This window comes from Xenopus tropicalis, chromosome 9, assembly GCF_000004195.4.
Source record: "Xenopus tropicalis strain Nigerian chromosome 9, UCB_Xtro_10.0, whole genome shotgun sequence".
NCBI lineage: Eukaryota > Metazoa > Chordata > Amphibia > Anura > Pipidae > Xenopus > Xenopus tropicalis.
Genome location: NC_030685.2, coordinates 6876444 through 6897523, shown reverse-complemented (window position 1 = coordinate 6897523; position 21080 = coordinate 6876444). Strand labels below are relative to the sequence as shown.

The 21080-nt window shown below is 41.5% G+C and overlaps 1 protein-coding gene across 4 annotated transcripts; it reads left to right on the top strand.

The window, feature by feature from the left end:
* The first annotated feature begins 1071 nt into the window (after window positions 1-1071).
* Window positions 1072-18954, top strand: LOC116407728 (interferon-induced very large GTPase 1-like). 4 transcript variants are annotated; one of them, XM_031893628.1, is made up of 15 exons: window positions 1072-1144; window positions 4949-5044; window positions 5331-5379; window positions 6375-6580; window positions 7087-7135; window positions 8111-8310; window positions 8729-8777; window positions 8890-9005; window positions 9606-9666; window positions 10214-10329; window positions 11356-11419; window positions 11737-11841; window positions 11999-12108; window positions 13780-13828; window positions 14104-18954. In XM_031893628.1, exons 2-15 carry the CDS (start codon window positions 4982-4984, stop codon window positions 18786-18788), a joined length of 5922 nt encoding a protein of 1973 aa, XP_031749488.1. In that variant the 5' UTR covers window positions 1072-1144; window positions 4949-4981; the 3' UTR covers window positions 18789-18954. The 4 variants fall into 4 exon arrangements, with proteins under 4 accessions (XP_031749488.1, XP_031749487.1, XP_031749485.1 ...); XM_031893627.1 differs by having other exon boundaries at window positions 9603-9666; window positions 14107-18954; XM_031893625.1 differs by having other exon boundaries at window positions 9603-9666.
* The last annotated feature ends 2126 nt before the right edge of the window (window positions 18955-21080 follow it).

Sequence of the window (21080 nt, the reverse complement as noted above, 5' to 3'; positions counted from 1 at the left end):
ATGGGAAGGAGCGGGCGTAGACTAGACAGGACGGGACAGAGCGGGCATAGACTAGACAGGATGGGACGGAGCAGGCATAGACTAGACAGGACGGGATGGAGCGGGCGTAGACTAGACAGGGCAAGACAAGACAGGATGGGCATAGACTGAACAGGACAGGATAAGTGAGGAGCAAATGCAAAGATCAGGAGTGAGGAGCAAGGAGCGAGAACAGGAGCAAGACCAAGGAGCAAAGGAGCAAGGAAGCAAGACAAGGAGGCAGAACAGGAAACACACACTAGGGACAGGCCATGGTGCTTAATATCAACCAATGTTCAGGCGACATGTGTGAGGAGGGCTGGGCTTAAATAGGGCAGAGTCAGCCCTGATTTGCTGGCCCCACCTAGCCAATAAGGCTGCTGGGGTGATGTTACCAAGCCCAGGACACAGGTGAAAGAAAACACAAGGCAATCACCTCTTGCCAACAACCAGGAGGTCCTGGGATCAAACCCCAGCAGATCCTAACAGATAACTTATTCTCCTCCTGGTTTCACCAACCCTATTATTCATTGATAATCAGTTCTAGCCTTATTGATGGTCTAGATCAGGGGTCCCCAACCTTTTTTTACTTGTGAGCCACACTCAAATGTAAGACGTGTTGGTGAGCCATACAAGCATAAAATAAATCCTTTGGGGATACCAAATAAGGGCTGTGATTGGCTATTTGGTAGCTCCATGTGGGCTGCTAGCAGGGGGTTCTGTTTGGAGCGTCAATGTGCCTATCCCAAACCTCCCTCATAAAAAGTTATAGTGAACCATGGAATCCGGACATCAGACTGCTTTTCCATGCCTAAACAGACTGTAATATTGCCAACAGGTCTTCTGCCTCATTAAGCCTTGAAGAATATGATACAAACTGACAAAAAAAAAAAAAAAATGTATTAGCTACAAATATGAACTTCAGCACTTTGTTGTACTGTACGGGGCAATAAGTGTACTTTCTCTAGAAAGTCCCAACTATTTTTGCTTATCTCATTTCCTTCTTCGAACATAAAAGCCCTGCAAGGAGTGCGACTGTCAGCTCGTATCTGCCACTTCCTGATTTACCTGCAGCCGGAGGAGCAACAAACGGACTGAGCTGCTTCACGTTCTGCTTGTATGAGAGGTAGGTAAATCATCTTGGAAAAGTATATACTTGCCCTTTATAGTACAGTAATGGAACACAGGGAGTTTCACTAATGATTTCGCTGTTTACTGGGTACGGCCGGGGGGGGGGGGGGGGGGGGGATTCTTTACAGGTAACTGCTTGCTGGGTGTCAGCCAAATTCTCTCTTCCATTTCTCCCTTCTTTGTAATTAACATCCAACCGCTAATTTCCTCTGCTTGCTTATCGGGAGATTTAGTAACATAGTAACATAGTAAGTCAGGTTGAAAAAAGACATACGTCCATCACGTTCAACCATAATGCCTATATATAACCTGCCTAACTGCTAGTTGATCCAGAGGAAGGCAAAACCCCATCTGAAGCCTCTCTAATTTGCCCAATTCCTTCCTGACTCCAAGATGGCAATCGGACCAGTCCCTGGGGCAACTTGTACTAAGAGCTATCTCCCCTACCCCTGTATTCCCTCACTTGCTAAATACCCATCCAGCCCCTTCTTAAAGCTATATAATGTATCAGCCAGTACAACTGATTTGGGGAGGGAATCCCACAACTTCACAGCTCTCACGGTAAACAATGGAAAAACAGAACCTCCCTTCTTCTAAACGGAGTGGGTGCCCTCGTGTCCGTTGGAAGGACCTACTGGTAAATAAAACATTAGAGAGGTTATTATATGATCCCTTTATATATTTATACATAGTTATCATGTCACCCCTTAAGCGCCTCTTCTCCAGTGTAAACAAACCCAACTGGGCCAGTCTTTCCCCATAACTGAGACTTTCCATACCCTTTACCAGCTTAGTTGCCCTTCTCTGGACCCTCTCTAACTCAATCATGTCCCGTTTGAGCACTGGAGACCAGAACTGAACGGCATATTCAGCATTTATTGCACTATGATTGGGTGTGGTTTCTTTTTGTTTGCTCCCCCCCCAATAAGTCATTGGCTGGTAGTGGTATCTCCTTTGCTATTCACTGCTCTGATTGTTCTGACTTCATATTGATAGAACATCAGTAGGCAGATCTCCTCCAGTTAGGACCCTCCAATCAGGACCCTCCGTTCCTGGCATGTTCTGTGACTAAATAAAGTCTTTCACTGGAGGAGATCTGTCTTCCGCATCATCCAAAATAAATAAAAAAAACATTGTTTTCCGTTGGAATTATATCTGCTTCCATCATGGAAACTTCTATGTTCGGCTTTACAACCTGTACAGTTTGTAGTAATCTGTATTGAGCATCAGAATTGGCAAATACGACTGGGAAGACAAAGCAGCTAGAGGTGTTGGACCACTTTGTGTTTCTATTCTCAAAACTTGACAGCGCCCCCCACTGAAGCGTTTGGGAACTGCATGACAATTGATAATCCCCCTTGATATTAATGGGAGGCTTGATGATTACATTTTGAGCAGGTAGAAACATGCCCTAGCTGTTTGCATTCCTTCGCTAACCCTTTGTTATGTCTGCTAAAACATGTTTTTCCTGTTTCTTTTGTACTTTTGAATTGGACAATGTAAGTATTTTTAGATTAACTGGAACTTTTCTGTTTTATTTCTGTTTCGCTGATTTGCTTCCTGGTGGCGGAACATTTAATCAACACTTTTCTTTTTAATAAACTAAAGCCCCCCATCAACCCAATGATAGGAAAGGTACTGTGGTTGGCACTTTATATGGCAATGGATAATGGCAAATGGGGCAGTTCAGGGTTTTGTTTTGTCCCCTGGGCAGACACCAAAATGTTCCCTTTCATTTATATGGCACTGTGTGATAGATACAACAGGGGGGCAATTGTAATCGCTTTGTCACTGCCACCAAGCTGGGAATTACCCTACAGAAAAGAATATTTGTGCATGCAAAGAAGACACTGGGGACATCCATTCATGCAACTCTAACAAGTAACACCTGTTTCGATGAGTTGAATGATATTTGGGTAATCTTTTCAAAGTAACTCCACAGCATTCACACCTCTGTGAGTTTCAGCTGTCACCTCTCTGAAGAGTTACAAAGTGCCATTGTGATTGGATTAGTGGAAGAGTATATATGCTGAGGACTTCCCATACCAGTCAGTTGTACTGAAGAAGCTGCTCGGATGAGTAGTGAAACGTCTTCAATGATTACTTAACAAGTCCAGTTGCTTTAGATTTATTGGAGAAGCTGCTCGGCTGCTCTTCAATGATTACCGTATATACTTGAGTATAAGCCAATCCAAATATAAGCCGAGGTACCTAATTTTACCTAAGAAAACTGGAAAAACTTATTGACTCGAGTATAAGCCTAGGGTGGGAAATGCAGCAGCTACTGCTAAGTTTTAATAATCAAAATAAATACCAATAAAATTACATTAATTGAGGCATCAGTGGGGTATATGTTTTTCAATTTTTATTTCAAAGAAAAACAGTAAACTAGCTCTGTAAGCGGAGAAGAGGGTCAACAAAAACAATATGAGTACTACCCCACGCTCATTGCACATTGGCAAACTGGCAGCAGACCCGGCCCCGGAGGGATGTAAGGGGGGATAAGTATTGCTAGTGGGAGCCTAGGCCAGGGCACTGGAGGGTCTGGTTGCAGGTGGCCTAATTTGCACACAAAGGACAGAGGGTGCTAGTCTAGAGGGACCCATGGCATCTGACTCGAGTATAAGCCGAGGGGGACTTTTTTCAGCACATTTTGGGTGCTGAAAAACTAGGCTTATACTCGAGTATATACAGTACTTAGCAAGTCCAGTTGCTTTAGATTTATTTATACTAGATAAAGACACTGGGGCCATTGACATGAATGGACTATAATGGTACCTTGGTTAAGCAGATTGTAATGGTGACCATACACAGGCGACTCTGCATGGTATCCAAACTAGTTGACCCATTGGACACTTGAGTAGATAAGTTTGGGGACCAGCATGATAAAGGCATTATCCAGGTTTTACTTTAGTTAGTGCGCTAGTTAGCATTCATTAGTGTAGTATACAGCAATTTATTATGCAACGGGAAACTTTATATACCTTTTATGGAATAGAAAATCCATCATAACATAATTGGTTAATAGAACATTTTGGTTCCATCCTGTATCTGTTATGTAGACAAGTTCATCTTCATCTTACTATATGTAATCCTGTTTAACCTGTTTTGTTTATGGTGTTGACTGCATAGGTTATGGGGTTGGTTGACACAACTAAAATACTGACCAATGTCAGAAGTTCTCTAAACTTACAATTGTCACTCAGCAGCTTATACAGCAAAACACACACCCTACCCCAGTGGATCTATGGTCCGTATCACATTGTATCTGGAATCAATTTAATTGCGTGTATGATTTAGAATCTGGTAGGACACAGACACAAGGAGAACCTTCTAAACTTCATACACATTGTTCCCTGGTTGCAGTCAAACCTAGGAGTCCAACTCTGAATTGCACCACCATGGTAGACATTAGGCTCTAAGTTAAGGCAAGAACCTCAAAGCCATGGGCTATGGCAGGTAGAGAGAAGAATAAAGGACAAATAACTGTATCACAGACTTTTGTGGTCATGCAAGCAGAAGCTCAAGGGAGATTGATCAAGTTTGTGGCTGTTCCACAAAAAGATATCCAACGGGAGGGCTATCATCTCATCCGTCTTTTCTGGTCATCAATAAATGTCAGTGGACACTTCCATTGGTCATGCTTATTCTGTGAAATAAACAAAAATAAAGGATGGAAAAGAGTAGTTGGACCTGCTTATCCCATCCAAACCCTACACAAAAACCAGCAGGTCCATTGTGATCTGTATAGTTTTAGGAAGATCAGAGTTGACCCTTTCATTTATTCCTACATTGTCAGCAGGTTCAGAATCCTAGATGAAGATAGGGGGAAATGTCTTATCCTTTGAGACCCCAGAATTCCAGACAGAGAGGGAGTACTGGGAATCCTGCAAATGTAAGTTCTCGTTCCTTTTTTAATTGTTGATAGTCCGTTAATTTCCATAACAGTATTTTCTCGGTCACTTTCATCTCGACTATGTTTTGGTTGCCCAGGGTACCTATAATTCTTCATGGGTTGAATAAATGGACAAATGGGTGTCAGGGGTCTACAGAGTTTAACCAATAATTACAATGTTCTTCATATTGATATGGTAGTCGGCAGTTCATTAATTTGACGATAAACGATAAAAGCATCTTTTCCCTATTTGTTTTTTTCATTATTCTTGGCAAATATATTGCAGCGAAACAGCTTTCCGGAAGAAATCCAACATGATCCAATAAGACCTGAAAGTGAGTATTTTCTAAAGCTTCTCTATTCTGTGAGGTTAATATATTAAGGGATTGGGTACATTGCAGGTATACTGACAGAGTTGGCACCGCTTATGCTGTTTTACTGTACGATTGTTCATAAAACTATTAATTTACTAAGGACTAGGTGTGAAGATGGCGCTATGCCTAATGCTCTTGGTCTTCAGCCTGGATAAAACTATGCTAAGGCCTCCTGCTAAAGGCTCAGGACCTACCAAGGCCGGTGGTAGAGAAGAGAGGTCACTGGCAATGCAGAAAGGGTGGAACTAGTATTAGATAAATTATTAATGTTCAATATGTGGCCCTTCAGTTATTATTGAGGTGCTAGTTAAATACACTCACAAAATAATCATTAGGCAATACCTTTGTATTTTTACTTATGCTTTGCTATACTAAGGTCTCCACTAATATCAGGAGACCAAGAGAAATGTCCTCTTTGCCCAACCCTAGAACTGTCCTTCATCCTTTTTATTGCTTGATTGGAGTTCAAGAGACTGGCTGTAGCTTTAACCCAACCATTTATACATCCAAGAGAGTCATTACCTGCCAAATGGGCAATTTTAACATTGACTTGCAAGATCTAATTCAACACTGAGGCTGCCCTGAACTTTCCCACTCTATTTTTCCTAGGAGATCAATCTCCTTGTATATCAGTACCTTCCTCCTTTATTTCTTTATGGAGCACTAAAGGCGAAGACACACGGAGCTACTTAGTAGAAGCTACTTGTCACAGCTACTAAACACCAGAAAATCCCCTGCCATAGATAATACTGAGAACTGCCTCTGCTAAAACACATGCAGAGCCTAGTACCTAGTATGCAGAGCATTGGTAACACAACATTATATTTAGGAAGAGATAATAAAAAATTATTCTATTCTATATTTATACAGTATATGGTTGTGTGTTTTTTGGAAGGATATATAAATAATCTTATTATATACATATAGAAATCAGTGTTTAATCTTCTCCAAAATAGATCCCGATGAAGAGGAGAAACCAGAGGTTAACTATGTCAGGGGAATGATCAGAAGGATAAATAGTATGAGCATCAAACCAGACACCAATGGGAGAAACATCCAGAAACCGAAGGACATAAAATATCAAGAAACAAAGTCTCCATCTTATTCAAAAAGCCCAGAAAACATAAACTGGAAGACTGGAAATGGAACCCACCATCTCAATGTGAGTTTTATTCTATTTGACGCATCCATTTGGGAAATAGCAAGTGCAGTAAGGGCTGTTCCTACTTAATTGTGTCTAATATGGGGCAATTATGGCATTTCCCTGTACAGGCTGTGGGCTAACTTTGGTTCCTACTGCTTGTGAAAGGTTTATTGGCTGATTTTGACACCCCCATCACATTAGCCCATATCCTAAACTGGCCTTTGGTTTGCCAGCAGTTTTCCTAATCGGAACCCCCAATCGGATGTTTCAGCAATCAGCTGACCAATACATGCTGCCTGCTGTTTAGTTGCTATGGGTTACTAGACCTTACCAAACTTTGTACCTTTTATTATGTTACCGACTTGTCAGCAGCGCCCCTGACACAGGTTCATGGGTTCCTACTAGAAGGGTGTGTGATCCCCCATTTATATGTTTATCTTTTATATGAGATTACCTTCACTGGTAGTAAAAATGACTTCAATATAACATGTATAGAGCGATTAAGAGTTTATACTTATTTACAGCAATCCCATTTAGAAGACAGATCTCAGCAGCCTGAGGATATTCCCAGACGTGAGTTCTTTTATTCTAAATACTGTAAATGAAGATTTTATATTCATGTGATGTACTGACCTGGGATATAGATATCCAGAAAACTATACAATAAAACAAATTTCTGCTATAATTATCATTTTCTCACCTGTAAGACCCCCAGTCCGACCTGAAAGTTCCCTGGCCTGCTATGCCTAATTCTCTTGGTCTTCAGCCAGGGTAACACTATGCTTAGGCCTCCTGCTCCAGGCTCAGGGCCTACCAAGGCCGGTGGTAGAGAAGAGAGGTTACTGGCAATGCACAAAGGGTGGAACTAGTATTACATCAATTATTAATGTTCAATATGTGGCCCTCCAGTTATTATTAAGGTGCTAGTTAAATACACTCACAAAATAATCATTAGGCAATATAATATACCTTTGTTCTTTTACTTTTATACTAAGGTCTCCATTGATATCAGGAGAAATGTCCTCTTTGCCCAACCCTAGAACTGTCCTACATCCTTTTTATTGCTTGATTGGAGTTCAAGAGACCGGCTGTAGCTTTAACCCAACCATTTATACGTCCAAGAGAGTCATTACCTGTCAAATGAGCAATTTTAACATTCACTTGCAAGATCTAATTCAACACTGAGGCTGCCCTGAACTTTCCTACTCTATCTTTCCTAGGAGATCAATCTCCTTGTATATCAGTACCTTCCTCCTTTATTTCTTTATGGAGCACTAAAGGCGAAGACACACGGAGCTACTTAGTAGAAGCTACTTGTCACAGCTACTAAACACCATAGATAAAACTGAGAATTGCCTCTGCTAAAACACACGCAGAGCCTAGTACCTAGTCTGCCGAGCATTGGTAACACAATATTATATTTAGGAAGAGATAATAAAAAATGATTCTAATAAATATACAGTATATGGTTGTGTGTTTTTTGGAATGATATATAAATAATCTTGTTCTATGTGTATAGAAATCAGTGTTTAATCTGCTCCAAAATAGATAAAGAAGAGAAACCAGAGGTTAACTATACCAGGGGAATGATCAGAAGGAAAAATAGTATGAGCATCAAACCAGACACCAATGAGAGAAATATCCAGAAACCAAAGGACAGAACATATCAAGAAAAAAAGTCTCCATCTCGTTCAAAAAGCCCAGAAATCATGAAACGGAAGACTGGAAATGGAACCCACCATCTCAATGTGAGTTTTATTCTATTTGATGCATCCACTCGGGAAATAGCAAGTGCAGTAAGGGCTGTTCCTTCTTAATTGTGCTTAATTGGGGCAATTATGGCATTTCCCTGTACAGGCTGTGGGCTAACTTCGGTTCCTACTGCTTGTGAAGGCTTTATTGGCTGATTTTGACACTCCCATCACATTAGCCCAGCAGTTTTCGGATGTTTCAGCAATCAGCTGACCAATACATGCTGCCTGCTGTTTAGTTGCTATGGGTTACTAGACCTTATCAAACTTTGTACCTCATGGGTCCCTACCAGAAGGGTGTGTGACCCCCCATTTATATGTTTATCTTTTATATGAGATTACCTTCACTGGTAATAAAACTGACTACAATACAACATGTATAGAGCGATTAAGAGTGTATACTTGTTATTTACAGCAATCCCATTCAGAAGACAGATCTCAGCAGCCTGAGGATATTCCCCGATGTGAGTTCTTTTATTCTGACTATTGTAAATGCAGATTTTATATTCATGGGATGTACTGACCTGGGATATAGATATCCAGAAAACTATAAATTATCTTTTTCTCCCCCGTAAGACCCCCAGTCCGACCTGAAAGGAAGGCGTCTCAGTCAAAGGTCAAGTCTTCCACGGCCATCAATACCAGAAAAGCCAACCAACATTAAGAGTGAAACTTGTCCACCTAAATCACCAGTAAGTCTACACATTGTGTTCCCTAATAATGATAATCCATTGATGTATCATACTGTATAAAGTATTGTTTCTGAGATTGAAAAAAAATGTACTTCATGTTCAAACCTTCACTTGAATTCCTACTTATCTTCTGAAGCCGTGTTTCCCAAAATGTAGGGCTTCCTCAGCCAGGGAACGAAAGACTGGGGTGGTCAGACTAAAGGTCAGTTCAGGTTGAATTTGGAGGGCCAAGGCATTCTTTCTGAAGAAGCTCCACCTGAATTTTAGCTAGGGTGACATATAGGTTGATCACTGGAGATCGGAACTATGGTTCAATGGTTCAAGAATCAACTATTAGTAACTATGTAGGCTGCAGGCTAATGTTGAGCCTCAATGAAACCATATGGAAACCATAGTGGAAAGTTGTAGCTTTTAGTGATCCCAAGATTCCTTCAATTGCACCATGTATAACTTATACAGAGCTATGGAACATTGGCCCCTCCCATCAATTAGAACAAGAGGCATGATATGTTCAACTTACAATTTATATACAATCTATTGATTCAAAGTCATTATTGCATCTGCAAGTATAAATATTCACTGTAATTTGTTTCACAGCAGCAATTAAAGACAGTGGCGGTTAACGATCTAAGGAAAAATAGTGTCCGAGAAAGTTCTCAGAGTAAGTATTTTAGGGCTGAAAGATATGTGAATTATGTATATATTTTTAAATTTCACGGCAGTTGAATCAAAATTCTATGATTTTAGCTCTATACGGGGTCCATATTGTTGCTTTAAACCCCAGAAATAAAACATGAACAAGATAAAAATCACACTTGAGGTTTTTTCATTGAACCCAACCTATGAATGTTTCCAAAGAGATTCCGTTTCACTAAATTATGTGCATTTTAGGCAAAGGTATCCATTTCATTTTCTCCTAAAACTATACTTGTCCCTCCCTGTCAATATAAAACATGTGACAACTTTTATATGATGAAACCATGAGGGCGCAGTAGGACAAAGTAGGTGGAACCGATTGTCTTTTGTACCCCACGGTACTAGGACTCCTCAGAAATGACATTGACTCAAGATCTATAAGAATTTATATTATAGTCAAGGAACTTTCCTTGTGAGGACCACAGGTTGTCCAAAATGCAATGTAGGTATTAACTTTGTAAGAAAATAATGCTCAATTGTGACATCTCCATGTACATCTTCTCTTTCACAAGACTTTCCGTGTGATAAGAAAGTCAGGGCAATGAAAGAAAGGAATCTCCCTCCAAGGCCTGCGCTACCAAGCCGGGTCTCCGAAGTCAAGAGAGAGACTTGTCCACCTGAACCATCAGTAAGTTGGAGTAAGAGCTATGATAGTTTATGCACAGTAGAGATAATAGAGATCATTTATGAAGGCAAGAACAATGTGCAAAGCACAAAATGAATGCAAATAACCATGTTTCTATCTACCATGCATGTCCCAGAATTCCAGCAGATGTGAAGTCATGTTCAGCTTGGTAAATCATGCGTACGCTAGTTTAGCTATGTCAATTTGTGCTCAAATCGAGTCACTTCCAGAAAGCAGATGTGCTTGTTGTCATTAAAGGAGACATATAGGATAAAGGAAACCCCTAACCCTGTAGGCAATTATGAATAATATACGGTGCTGGTTTCCCTTTGGGCTAAACATTAATCCTATCTGTAACAATGGCCCCTTTATTGGAGCTTCCTATAGATCCTCCCAGGTCCCTGTCTGGGTTTCAAATGAGGGGTGGGTGTGTCCTGCCAGAAGCACAGTAGGAGGGGGAGAGCCAATCACAGCCCTGCAGTCACACAGGCACAGACAGGCTTCAGCCCCACAGTTTGGGAACCAGAGTGTTAGGAGAACCCTGGAAGTAAGAACTGCTTAAGTTAGGTGTTAATGTTAGGGCTCTCACTGCATCCATGGCTTCTGTACCCCATACTTTCCACCAATCATGCATCTGTGTGCAGTCATCAAAGGAGACTAAACTTGCTTATTTGTGCTACGCTTGTAAATTGACTTTTCTCGTTATGCATAAATGCTCAATTCCTTAATTTAATCACTAGAGGGCAGCAACCCCTAAAGTTGACCTTGGTTAGGATTCCTCTGGAAGGTTCCAGCAAAAAGGGAGGTCCTGAGGTCTAGAGCCTTTTTAAAGTACCTTACTCAATGCTGGACATCTTGGAAACTCTACAGTAAGTGCTTGCCCAACCAAGGCCCAGGTAGACAACTGACATAGCTCATTTTTACATTCCCCCAAGTTTTGCTTCTACGCTGGTATAATAAAGCTTCTCCAGATGGATGAACTGAGCTGTATAGAAAACAAATTAACATGGTGTATAATTGCCTTGACAGCAACCTTTGAACACGGTAAATGCCAAGCAGCAAGAGGAAAAGTATGGCCCCGATCATTGTCACAGTGAGTATTTGTTTAATAGTCTCTATTTTAAATGCTTGTGAAGATCATTTTTTGCAGAGAGATTAGGACAAACATTGATAAATAGAAAAAAATGATGCAAAATATACATTTTTCTATTGTTGGGTTCCAGGTAATAAAGGATTGTGGCCACGGGGCCTCATTCACAAAGCGCAGGGCATGTTGAAACATTAGATGCAGATATTTGCCTATGCCTTTCCTATAAATACAGCTCAGCAGTGCTGGTTTTATGGGTGTGGCCTGGGGGTGGTATATGGCCATCCCCCGTTGACACTAGTTTGCCCATCTTTCATTCATAGAACCCCAAGAGCACCACCAAGAGCAAGGAGCTACTAGCCACCTACATATGGCAGATATAAAGTTCATGGCTTCAGACTGCAAACGCCATTGCCCAGGGGCAGCAGGTAAGTGCATAGGCCTAAATAAGGTGCTTTTGTTATTGGGGAAATGGTAAATGGCCCTATGAAAGCTTGTTTGGTAACATACATGATGCTCATTTTGCCGCCATTTTATTTACATTTACATTATAGATTTAGTGATCTGATTTTATTTCTTTACTAGGTTCCCAACTAAGAAATCCTAAAAGGCGGCCTCTTCCCATTTTTTCTCAACATCAGCCATACAAACACTCTGATGAACCTGACCTGGATCTTTATACAGACCCTTCATGTGTAAGTCTATGGTGTTGGTTTAGGTGATTTATCAAAATGGGTGCTGGATCAGTAAGTAGAAATATGGAAAGTAATAATGATGTCCTGGTCTTGCCTCCAAGCTTGGGGTGCTTTTATTGCATATAGGGCTGTCACCTTTCTTTGCAGACAATACTGGCCTTGGGTTTGGGGGCGTACAGTGATGTCACTTGGGGGCGGGGTGATGGCATAACAGGGCAGGGGAAATGGGCGGGCTAAGCAGAGGTATGGGTGAATAGGTTGGGGCAATGAGTGGGAGGGGCAGGGCTGAGGGGGTGGGAGGGGCCAGGGTCAGGGAAGGGGGGAATTTTAGGTAGGATTGCCACCTTTCTTTGCAGACCATATTGGCCTTGAGGTTCGGGGGTGGATAATGACATCACTTGGGGGTGGGATGATGGCATAACAGGGCAGGGGAAATGGGCGGGCTAGGCAGAGGAATGGGTGAATAATTTGGGGCAATGAGTGGGAGGGGCAGGGCTGAGGGGGTGGGAGGGGCCAGGGTCAGGGAAGGGGGGAATTTTAGGTAGGGTTGCCACCTTTCTTTGCAGACAATACTGACCTTGAGGTTGGGGGCAGATAATGACGTACTTGGGGATGGAGTGATGACATAACGGGGCAGGGGAAATGGGCGGGCTAGGCAGAGGGATGGGTGAGTAGGTTGGGGCAATGAGTGGGAGGGGCTGGGCAGAGGTGGTGCTCTACTTAAAAGAGGGTAATCAGCCAGGGAAGGAGGGAATTTTAGGTAGGGTTGCCACCTTTCTTTGAAGACAATACTGGCCTTGAGGTTGGGGGCGGATAATGACATCACTTGGGGGTGGGGTGATGGCATAACAGGGCAGGGGAAATGGGTGGAACTGACAGGGCAGAGGGGGTGCTCTACTTAAAAGAGAGTGATCGTCCAGTGTCAGGGAAGGAGGGAATTTTAGGTAGGGTTGCCACCTTTCTTTGAAGACAATACTGGCCTTGAGGTTGAGGGCGGATAATGACATCACTTGGGGGTGGGGTGATGGCATAACAGGGCAGGGGAAATGGGTGGAACCGACAGGGCAGAGGGGCTGCTCAACTTAAAAGAGGGTGATCAGCAAGGGTTAGGGAAGGGGGGAATTTTAGGTAGGGTTGCCACCTTTTTTTGCAGACAATACTGGCCTTGAGTTTGGGAGCGGATAATGACATCACTTGGGGGTGGGGAGATGGCATAACAGGGCACGGAAATGGGTGGAACGGGCAGGTCAGAGGGGGTGCTCTACTTAAAAGAAGGTGATCGGCCAGGGTCAGGGAAGGGGGGAATTTTAGGTAGGGTTGCCGCCCTTACAAATTTACCAGCGAATATACCAGCAAAATTTGCAATACCAGCACCGGCTCTGGTTGGCAACTCTAATTGCAGACCTATACCTGGGTATAAGAAACAAAAGCATAAAATAATTCTTAAATTTGAAGGAATATACATAAGCATAGAGTTACTTACCAGCTTAATTGCCAGGCACAGATATAGACAACAGAAAATAACATGCAGTCATTAGAGACGTTGGCTACAGTACTTGAAACCAGTTATCAAGAAAAATCATACAGTTCATATATTCTTTTGAAAGTGTTACTTCTGTCTGTAAACTAAACCTCCACTTTCAATTTATTGCAATACTTATTTTGGTACAGGATCAGGAACCCATTTCCCAAGAGGAAGCATCTTCCAGTACTACACCATGTAAGTGATTAATCACCATCAACATAATTTACACTACTGTTCCCCAAGACCCATTGGACATAGGGCATTTTCAATGCTGTATATAATAAGGGTAAACCAGACATGACAGTAACTACTTACCAGTCACCTGAATGGCAAATAGGCTGTCTAGGGGAGACATTATAATGAGTAGTAGTATGGCTTGTGAAATAGGAAGTCAGTGTTCCCCAAGAAGTTCATATAATGTATTGCTAGAATGTATGATATAATGATTTATAGCCATATATTGTTCTCAGCAGGTAGAAGAGAAGCATTTGCAGATATTTTATCACAACTGAAGATGCAGAAGTCTAAACTGTCACCTAAGGATGTTCTAAGCATTGGAAAGGAATCTGTAATGAATGTTGAGCTTAAGACTGTTGAAGACATCCCCCAGTATTTTTTGCAGAAAGTCATGGCTCTTGATGTTGGAGCAAGAAACACAACATTAAACCAACCATCACCTGGTCGGGGAGATCAATGGGATCTGACGTTCAATGAATATGAAAGCATGGATTTGCAGAATTCCATCCATCCACTTGATGTTCTTTGTGCTGTTTTTCATTGTTCAGATAACGTTCTGCAGCAGGAACTCATATCTAAAATGTCTTTGTGCCAATTTGCCGTCCCTCTGATCCTTCCAACTGGTGATGGCACCGAATGTACCTTCTTGCTGTGGGCAATGAGAGGCATTGTAAAAAGGTGGAGGCCTCATTCATTAGCTGAAACAAGAGGCTTCATTGAAGACAATCTAGTCAATGTATGTATGCCAACGTTTTCTTTTGTCAGACTGGGGGAGTGCAACTTATCCAAGTCCAAAATCCTAAACCAACTGCTTTGCCAACCTCAGACCTATTATGATATTTTTGTGAACCATGATATGGACTGTGGCAATCAAGAAAAAAGAATTGCAGATGGACTAGTGGAAATTTCTTGGTTCTTTCCTGGAAATCTTAATAAATCTGAGATGTTCGAAGAACCCGTGGCAGTCACCAATTTGCGAGGGGACTTGAAGTCCAACTGGAGACAATTTGCATTTTTAGCAAATGTTTCATTAGCTGTGTTTATATTGACAAAGTATCTATCTGAGAAGGATTATGAATTAGTTTTGTCATGCAAAGATGCCAAAACACATTACTATTTTATTATTGACATAAGCGCCGGCAAGCAGCCAGATAAAGAAACAATAGAGATAGTGAAGAAGATGTCTAAGGAACCTAATGTTCACTTTTTGAAGGCCAGTATTAGAAATGTAACAGAACTAGTCAAGCAAATACGGCAGGTAGTCGTTAAATGTTTGGGGAGCCCTGTAAGCATTCAAGATCTGGCTGATACAGCCCCTAAACATGGCATCCAAGTAGATGAGAATTCTCTGGAATGTCAAAAAGCCAAAACTCAAGCAATTTCTATCACAAGTGAGATAAAAAATGTAGCGGAATTTAAGGGAAAAGCAATGCCTCTCCAGGGAAATCTATGGAAAGAATTAGCCAAAATAGAAAAAGAACAATGTAGGATGAAGTACCAAGGAAGCACTAACATTAATACGTATAAGAGGGAACTGTCAAGGAAATGTTTTGAGCTACACAGGACACAATACCAGTGTGAGGTTCCTCGTAGCATAAAGAACTACATGAATAGTTTAATGACATTGTCCCCAGTGGAAAGGGAATATTTTATCAGGTGGATGAAGTTTTATTTGGAGGTAATAACAAGAAAAAGTCTGTCAGGCTTACAGGCTGAATACAAAGAAAAATACAACGAATTGTCAAAAAATCCAAACAAGTTGAATGAACTATACCATAAAATGTCTGACAGCTCATTAGGGGTTGATCACTTTCTCCGTGAGCTGGGGCAGTTCTATGAAGCAGAATGTTGCATGGTTGATGGAAACCAAATACAATCAAATGAAAGGCAATTCAGTAAACTCCCTGGAGTAGCAGCTGATCTCTTGTTGGATGGGTTCCCATTAGAGCTCATAGATGGAGATGCCTCCAATATCCCTCTGAAATGGATAACAGCTGTTCTGAAAGAGCTAAACAAGAAGACAGAGGGAAGATGTAGAATGAGAGTAATCACAGTGCTGGGAGTGCAGAGCACAGGGAAATCCACCCTCCTGAACACCATGTTTGGGCTGCAGTTCCCCGTGGCCAGTGGACGTTGCACACGAGGAGCCTTCATGACTTTGATTAAAGTGAAAGAGAACTTCCAAAAAGAGCTGGGTTGTGACTTTATTCTGGTGATTGACACTGAAGGTCTGAAGGCTCCAGAAATGGCTTCTCTAGAGGACAGCTATGAACATGACAATGAACTTGCGACTCTAGTCATTGGGTTGAGCGATATCACCATAGTCAACATGGCCATGGAAAACATCACAGAAATGAAAGACATCTTACAGATAGTAGTCCATGCGTTCCTCAGAATGAAAGAAGTCGGAAGGAAACGCAACTGCTTCCTCGTCCATCAGAATGTCAACGATGTGTCTGCTTATCTGAATAACAGAATAAATAGGAACAAACTTTTGAATGAACTAAATGAAATGACATGCATTGCGGCAAAAATGGAGAAAATAAATTTGTCTTTGGATTTCACTGATATTATTACTTACAATCCTGACAAGCACAGTTGGTACATCCCTGGGCTTTGGCACGGCGTCCCACCAATGGCCCCAATAAACTCAGGGTATAGTGAAAACATCTTCAAGCTGAAAAAAAGTTTGGTTGAACTAATGAAAGCGAGCGAGTGCCCGGCTCCTCAGAATATCGACTCGTTCATCGAATGGATACAAAGTTTGTGGAAAGCCGTAAAATTTGAGACTTTTATTTTCAATTTCAGGAATATTCTGGTTGCTGAAGCCTATGAGCAACTGTCTACTAAGTATTCAGAACTAGAATGGAATTTCCGCAAACGGGTTTATTCTTGGGTGACAGAGCAAGAAAATGTGATCAAAAACCAACCACAAAGTAAACTAGAATCCATCATGACAGAAATTCTAAATAATGAAACAAGTAAGCTATTGGACAGACAAGAGGCCCACATGACAGAGCAGCTGAAATATTTCTTCGACACGGGAAGTAATAGAATGTACCTCGCCGAAAGATACAGAGCAGATTTCCTGAGCTACGTCAAATGTCTCCGAAAGAACCTGGAAGTTATTATATCCAACAAGTGCTGGGAAGCTGTTCGAATTCACAGCGGGAAGCAGGAAGTTCAAAAACTTCAGGAGTGTTGCCAGAAATTTCTTGAAGACAAAGTTGACATCCATATGAGAAACCAAAACTTGAAATTACGTCACATGAGCGACTCGGAATTAAAGGAAGAGTTTGAGTCTATGTGGGAACAAATTCTGTCCGAATTACAGGTGGGTCGTCTGAGGAAACATAGGATTGACGTTGAAATTCTAGAGCAACTTACAAAGGAAATGAGAAACAAAGATGGTGCCGTTCAGGAGAAACTTCAGAGCATTAAATCCCTAAAAGATTATGAACAAAACCCCTTTGAGATGAATAAGAGCTATGTTACCATTCCTTGGTACTCACCAAAAGGCTTCATCGAAATAATCAACCATGGCTGCTATAAGAAGCTAAGTCAGATTGCAAAGTCATTAGAAAGTGATTGCCAGATGTACGTGAAAGATATCATTAACACGGGAGAGGATTACAATGAAATATACTGCCAGGAACTGCTGACCATGATAAATTACAAAATGAGCAACGAGGAGGTGAGAAAGCTTTACCCCAATGTGTTGTTTGAGGTTGATCTGAAGTTACACATTTTAGGAAGAGCAGCCACTCAGTTTCAGAAGATGCACGACGACTTTGGCTTGAATAACGACCCCAAACTGCTCATAAACAGGCTAAAGCCGCAATACTTCTCCATATTTCAGGACAAATTACGCCAGAAAGACGAATCCAAAGTCAGAGCTAGAGCTTTCTGTCAACAATGTCTGAAGCCTTCCATCTGTGGCTACGTTTTCAATCATCTCGGCAAAGAAATAATCGACGACGTTCTGAACAATTCTTTAAACATCAGGTTCAACAGCCAGAGCCATTTCCATTACAGTATCCTGAAAGAACTGCTGGAAATAAACCGATTCGACCACTACGCCGAATATATTGCCCACTACGAGTCCTATGTGAAAATGTGGATTCTGAAGTTCATTGAACAGAAGTATAAAAATTCCAAGCGCTTCGATCAGTTGGTCACGCAAATCCTTTTGTCCGTCGTTAATAAAATACAAACGGCTCTCGGGGACAAAAACGTGCAAAGGAGCCAAAGTATTACGGAATTTTTTGAAATATTCCGTGGCATTTTAAGCAAACACTTGGTGATTTCCAAGAACGCGGTGAAAGTCATCATTTTTCAAAACACCGCCGATATCAGGCAGTTTTCGCACAACATTGACGTTTTTCTTGTAGAAACGCAAGAACAAATCAGGGCAGAAATTAAGTCTCTGAGCTTCGAAGTTTTACTTTCTCATCTTCTGATGAAACCTCACATTGAATTGTTCAAGAGAATCATTGGATGCGGGAAGAAGTGTCCATTTTGCAATGTCCCTTGTGAAGCCGGAGGAGATGCCCACCAAGAGCACTTTGCATCTGCTCATTGGCCCAAGGGTTTGGCTGAATACACATTTTCTGATAAGAATGTTCTCTCCAAGACAACATGTTCCACAGCTATCATCTCTAATGGTTCTTTCAGAAATCCAGACACAAAAGGAAAATGGCATCCGTATAGAGATTATCGAACTGTCTACCCCCAGTGGATCATACATCCAGAGAGAAGCACAAAATCTTCACTGTACTGGAAGTTCATTTTTGCCCAGTACAATAAGGACTTTGCAAAACTCTACCAAGCAAATCCAGCAGATATCCCAGAGGAATGGCTGACAATAACAGGGGAACAAGCTCTCAGTAGTTTAAAAGAAATATACAATATCAAATAAATCACAACTTCTACATGAATAACTGTGAAAATGCTCATAGTCCTGGGTAGCAACCAGAGATACTTTGTAGGCCTTCTTACAAAGTTGTAAACCCAACCATAATGCTGTCCAACTGGGCCCCCTAGTTCTACTTTAGAAGTTGCTTAAAAAACGTAATTATAGATGTAAGGAGATTCACCAATGAGAATTCTACTCATCAAAATCTTAATTATAAATGCAAAAAAATCAACCAATGAGAATGCTGATTCCCAGCACTATGTCAAGCATCTTGCTGGTATCTTACATATAGAGATAATGATGTCATTTTTCCCTTCATTATATGGCACAGGAATCAGACATGGGGATAAAGGGACAGACTTGTTCAGTGCTGGTAAACTGTGCTTAATGCTCCCAACTCCAATTGCAGGAACAGAGAACAGGGAGCCAGATTTATACAGATCAGCTGGGATTCTCATTGGAAGATTCTTTTGAATTTTAAAGCAGTTGCGGGCCCTAGAGAGCTGGGAAAGTTTTATTGTGCCATATAATGAAGGGAAAAATGACATAATTATCTCTATATGTAAGAAAGCAGAAAGATGTCTGGCATAGTGTTGGGAATCAGCATTCTCATTGGTCAATTATTTTGCATTTATCAGACTTCTCATTGGTGAATTTTCTTGCATCTATAATTATGTTTTTTGGCAACTTCTATAGCAAAACTAGGGGGCGCAGTGGGACAGCATCATGGCTGGGTTTACATACATGCTTGACAACAGTCAGTTCACTGCTTCTCTATGACTATTGGTGGTGTCGCTCCAACAGAGTTAATAGTTGTAGGCAGAACAGTGAGCTGGGAGTACCAGGCATCAGATCTGGGAGTGGGTAGGCTGATAACTTTAGAAGGAATAGTTTATGGAGGGCTTGATTAATTCAATTGTTAAATATCATGGATCAAAATATATAATTACTTGCAATATTATGATGTGTTAGTATCGCTATTGTATACATACTGTATAGCATATTGCTGAAACAGGGCTGTTTAGGTATTTTATTTATGGTTCTGGTTGCTACGTTCATAGGTACTAGGGGCAATCGCCATGGCTCTGTCTGTATGGTTAAGAAGCTCTTGCACTACCCTGTCTTATCCTTTTACCCTCAATAGTAACAAATGGAGAGATAAACACAACAGGGCTTCTTTGCTATGAGGATGTGGCAAGAAATGGAGCAAAACACCAGGTTTTTGCCCACGATGCCCCTTTGTTTACCAGCGTCCTTTGCATGCTGCTGTTAGATACAAATCATTCCACCCAATTCCAGTGAAGCAGATAGATATTCACCTAAAGATGGCCATACACGGGCTGGTTATAGCTGCTGATATGGGTCCTTTAGACCGATTCGGCAGCTTATCGGGCGGTGTAGGGGCACCAACGACGGGCCTGCCTGACCGATATCTGACCTGAAATCAGGCAGATATCGATTGGGCAGGTTAGAAAATTCAGTCGGATCGGGGGCTGCAACGGCTCGTTGATGTGGTCCCCGAACCGACTGCGCCCATTACCGTTGTTATAATTCAATTGTTTGGCCCCGGGGCCAAACGACCGAATATGCCTAAATTCTCCCGATATTGCCCACCCGAAGGTGGGGGTATCGGAAGAAGATCTGCTTGCTTGGCGACCTCGCCAAGCGAGCAGATCTTAACGTGTTTGGCCACCTTAACAGTGATAGGGGCAGATGCTTGTGTTGACCATGTAAAGGTTGGCAGAAGGGTGGGAGATGGGTGCCTCCTAGCCAGTGCTCTTTGCATTGGGGCAGTGCCACTGTACTATATACCAGTTTATTTATATTACAGTCTTTCTGTGTTCTTGATACTTGTACTGAGATGTATGAACACTACTGCAATTTATTTACACATTGTATACGTCTGTATATGTCTGTAATGGCTTTTCTAGTGGTTAGGTTGGACTTGTGTTCACCCAAAAACTCTGTTCTTTACGAGGTATTAAACATTGTAAATACTTTGCAGTTTGTTGACAGATTGTTACTTTGGGGGCTGAGTTATAAAAATTCACTTTTACGTTTTTTAACTATTTGCTCAAAACTAATGCAATGGGGAATATACTCAAGAATATTCTTAAGAACCACAAATAGTCTGTATTTATTAGAGACATGGGGATAAAGGGACAGACTTGTTCAGTGCTGGGAAACTGTGCTTAATGCTCCCAACTCCAATTGCAGGAACAGAGAACAGGGAGCCAGATTTATACAGATCAGCTGGGATTCTCATTGGAGGATTCTTTTGCATTTCAATGCTGC

Excerpts from the sequence above, each read along its gene's own strand:
- LOC116407728 (XM_031893625.1), top strand. The coding sequence starts at position 4,982 with ATGTCTTATCCTTTGAGACCCCAGAATTCCAGACAGAGAGGGAGTACT. Across the intron at positions 5,380-6,374 it reads TGATCCAATAAGACCTGAAA|ATCCCGATGAAGAGGAGAAA; the intron begins GTGAGTATTTTC and ends TCTCCAAAATAG. Across the intron at positions 7,136-8,110 it reads GCCTGAGGATATTCCCAGAC|ATAAAGAAGAGAAACCAGAG; the intron begins GTGAGTTCTTTT and ends GCTCCAAAATAG.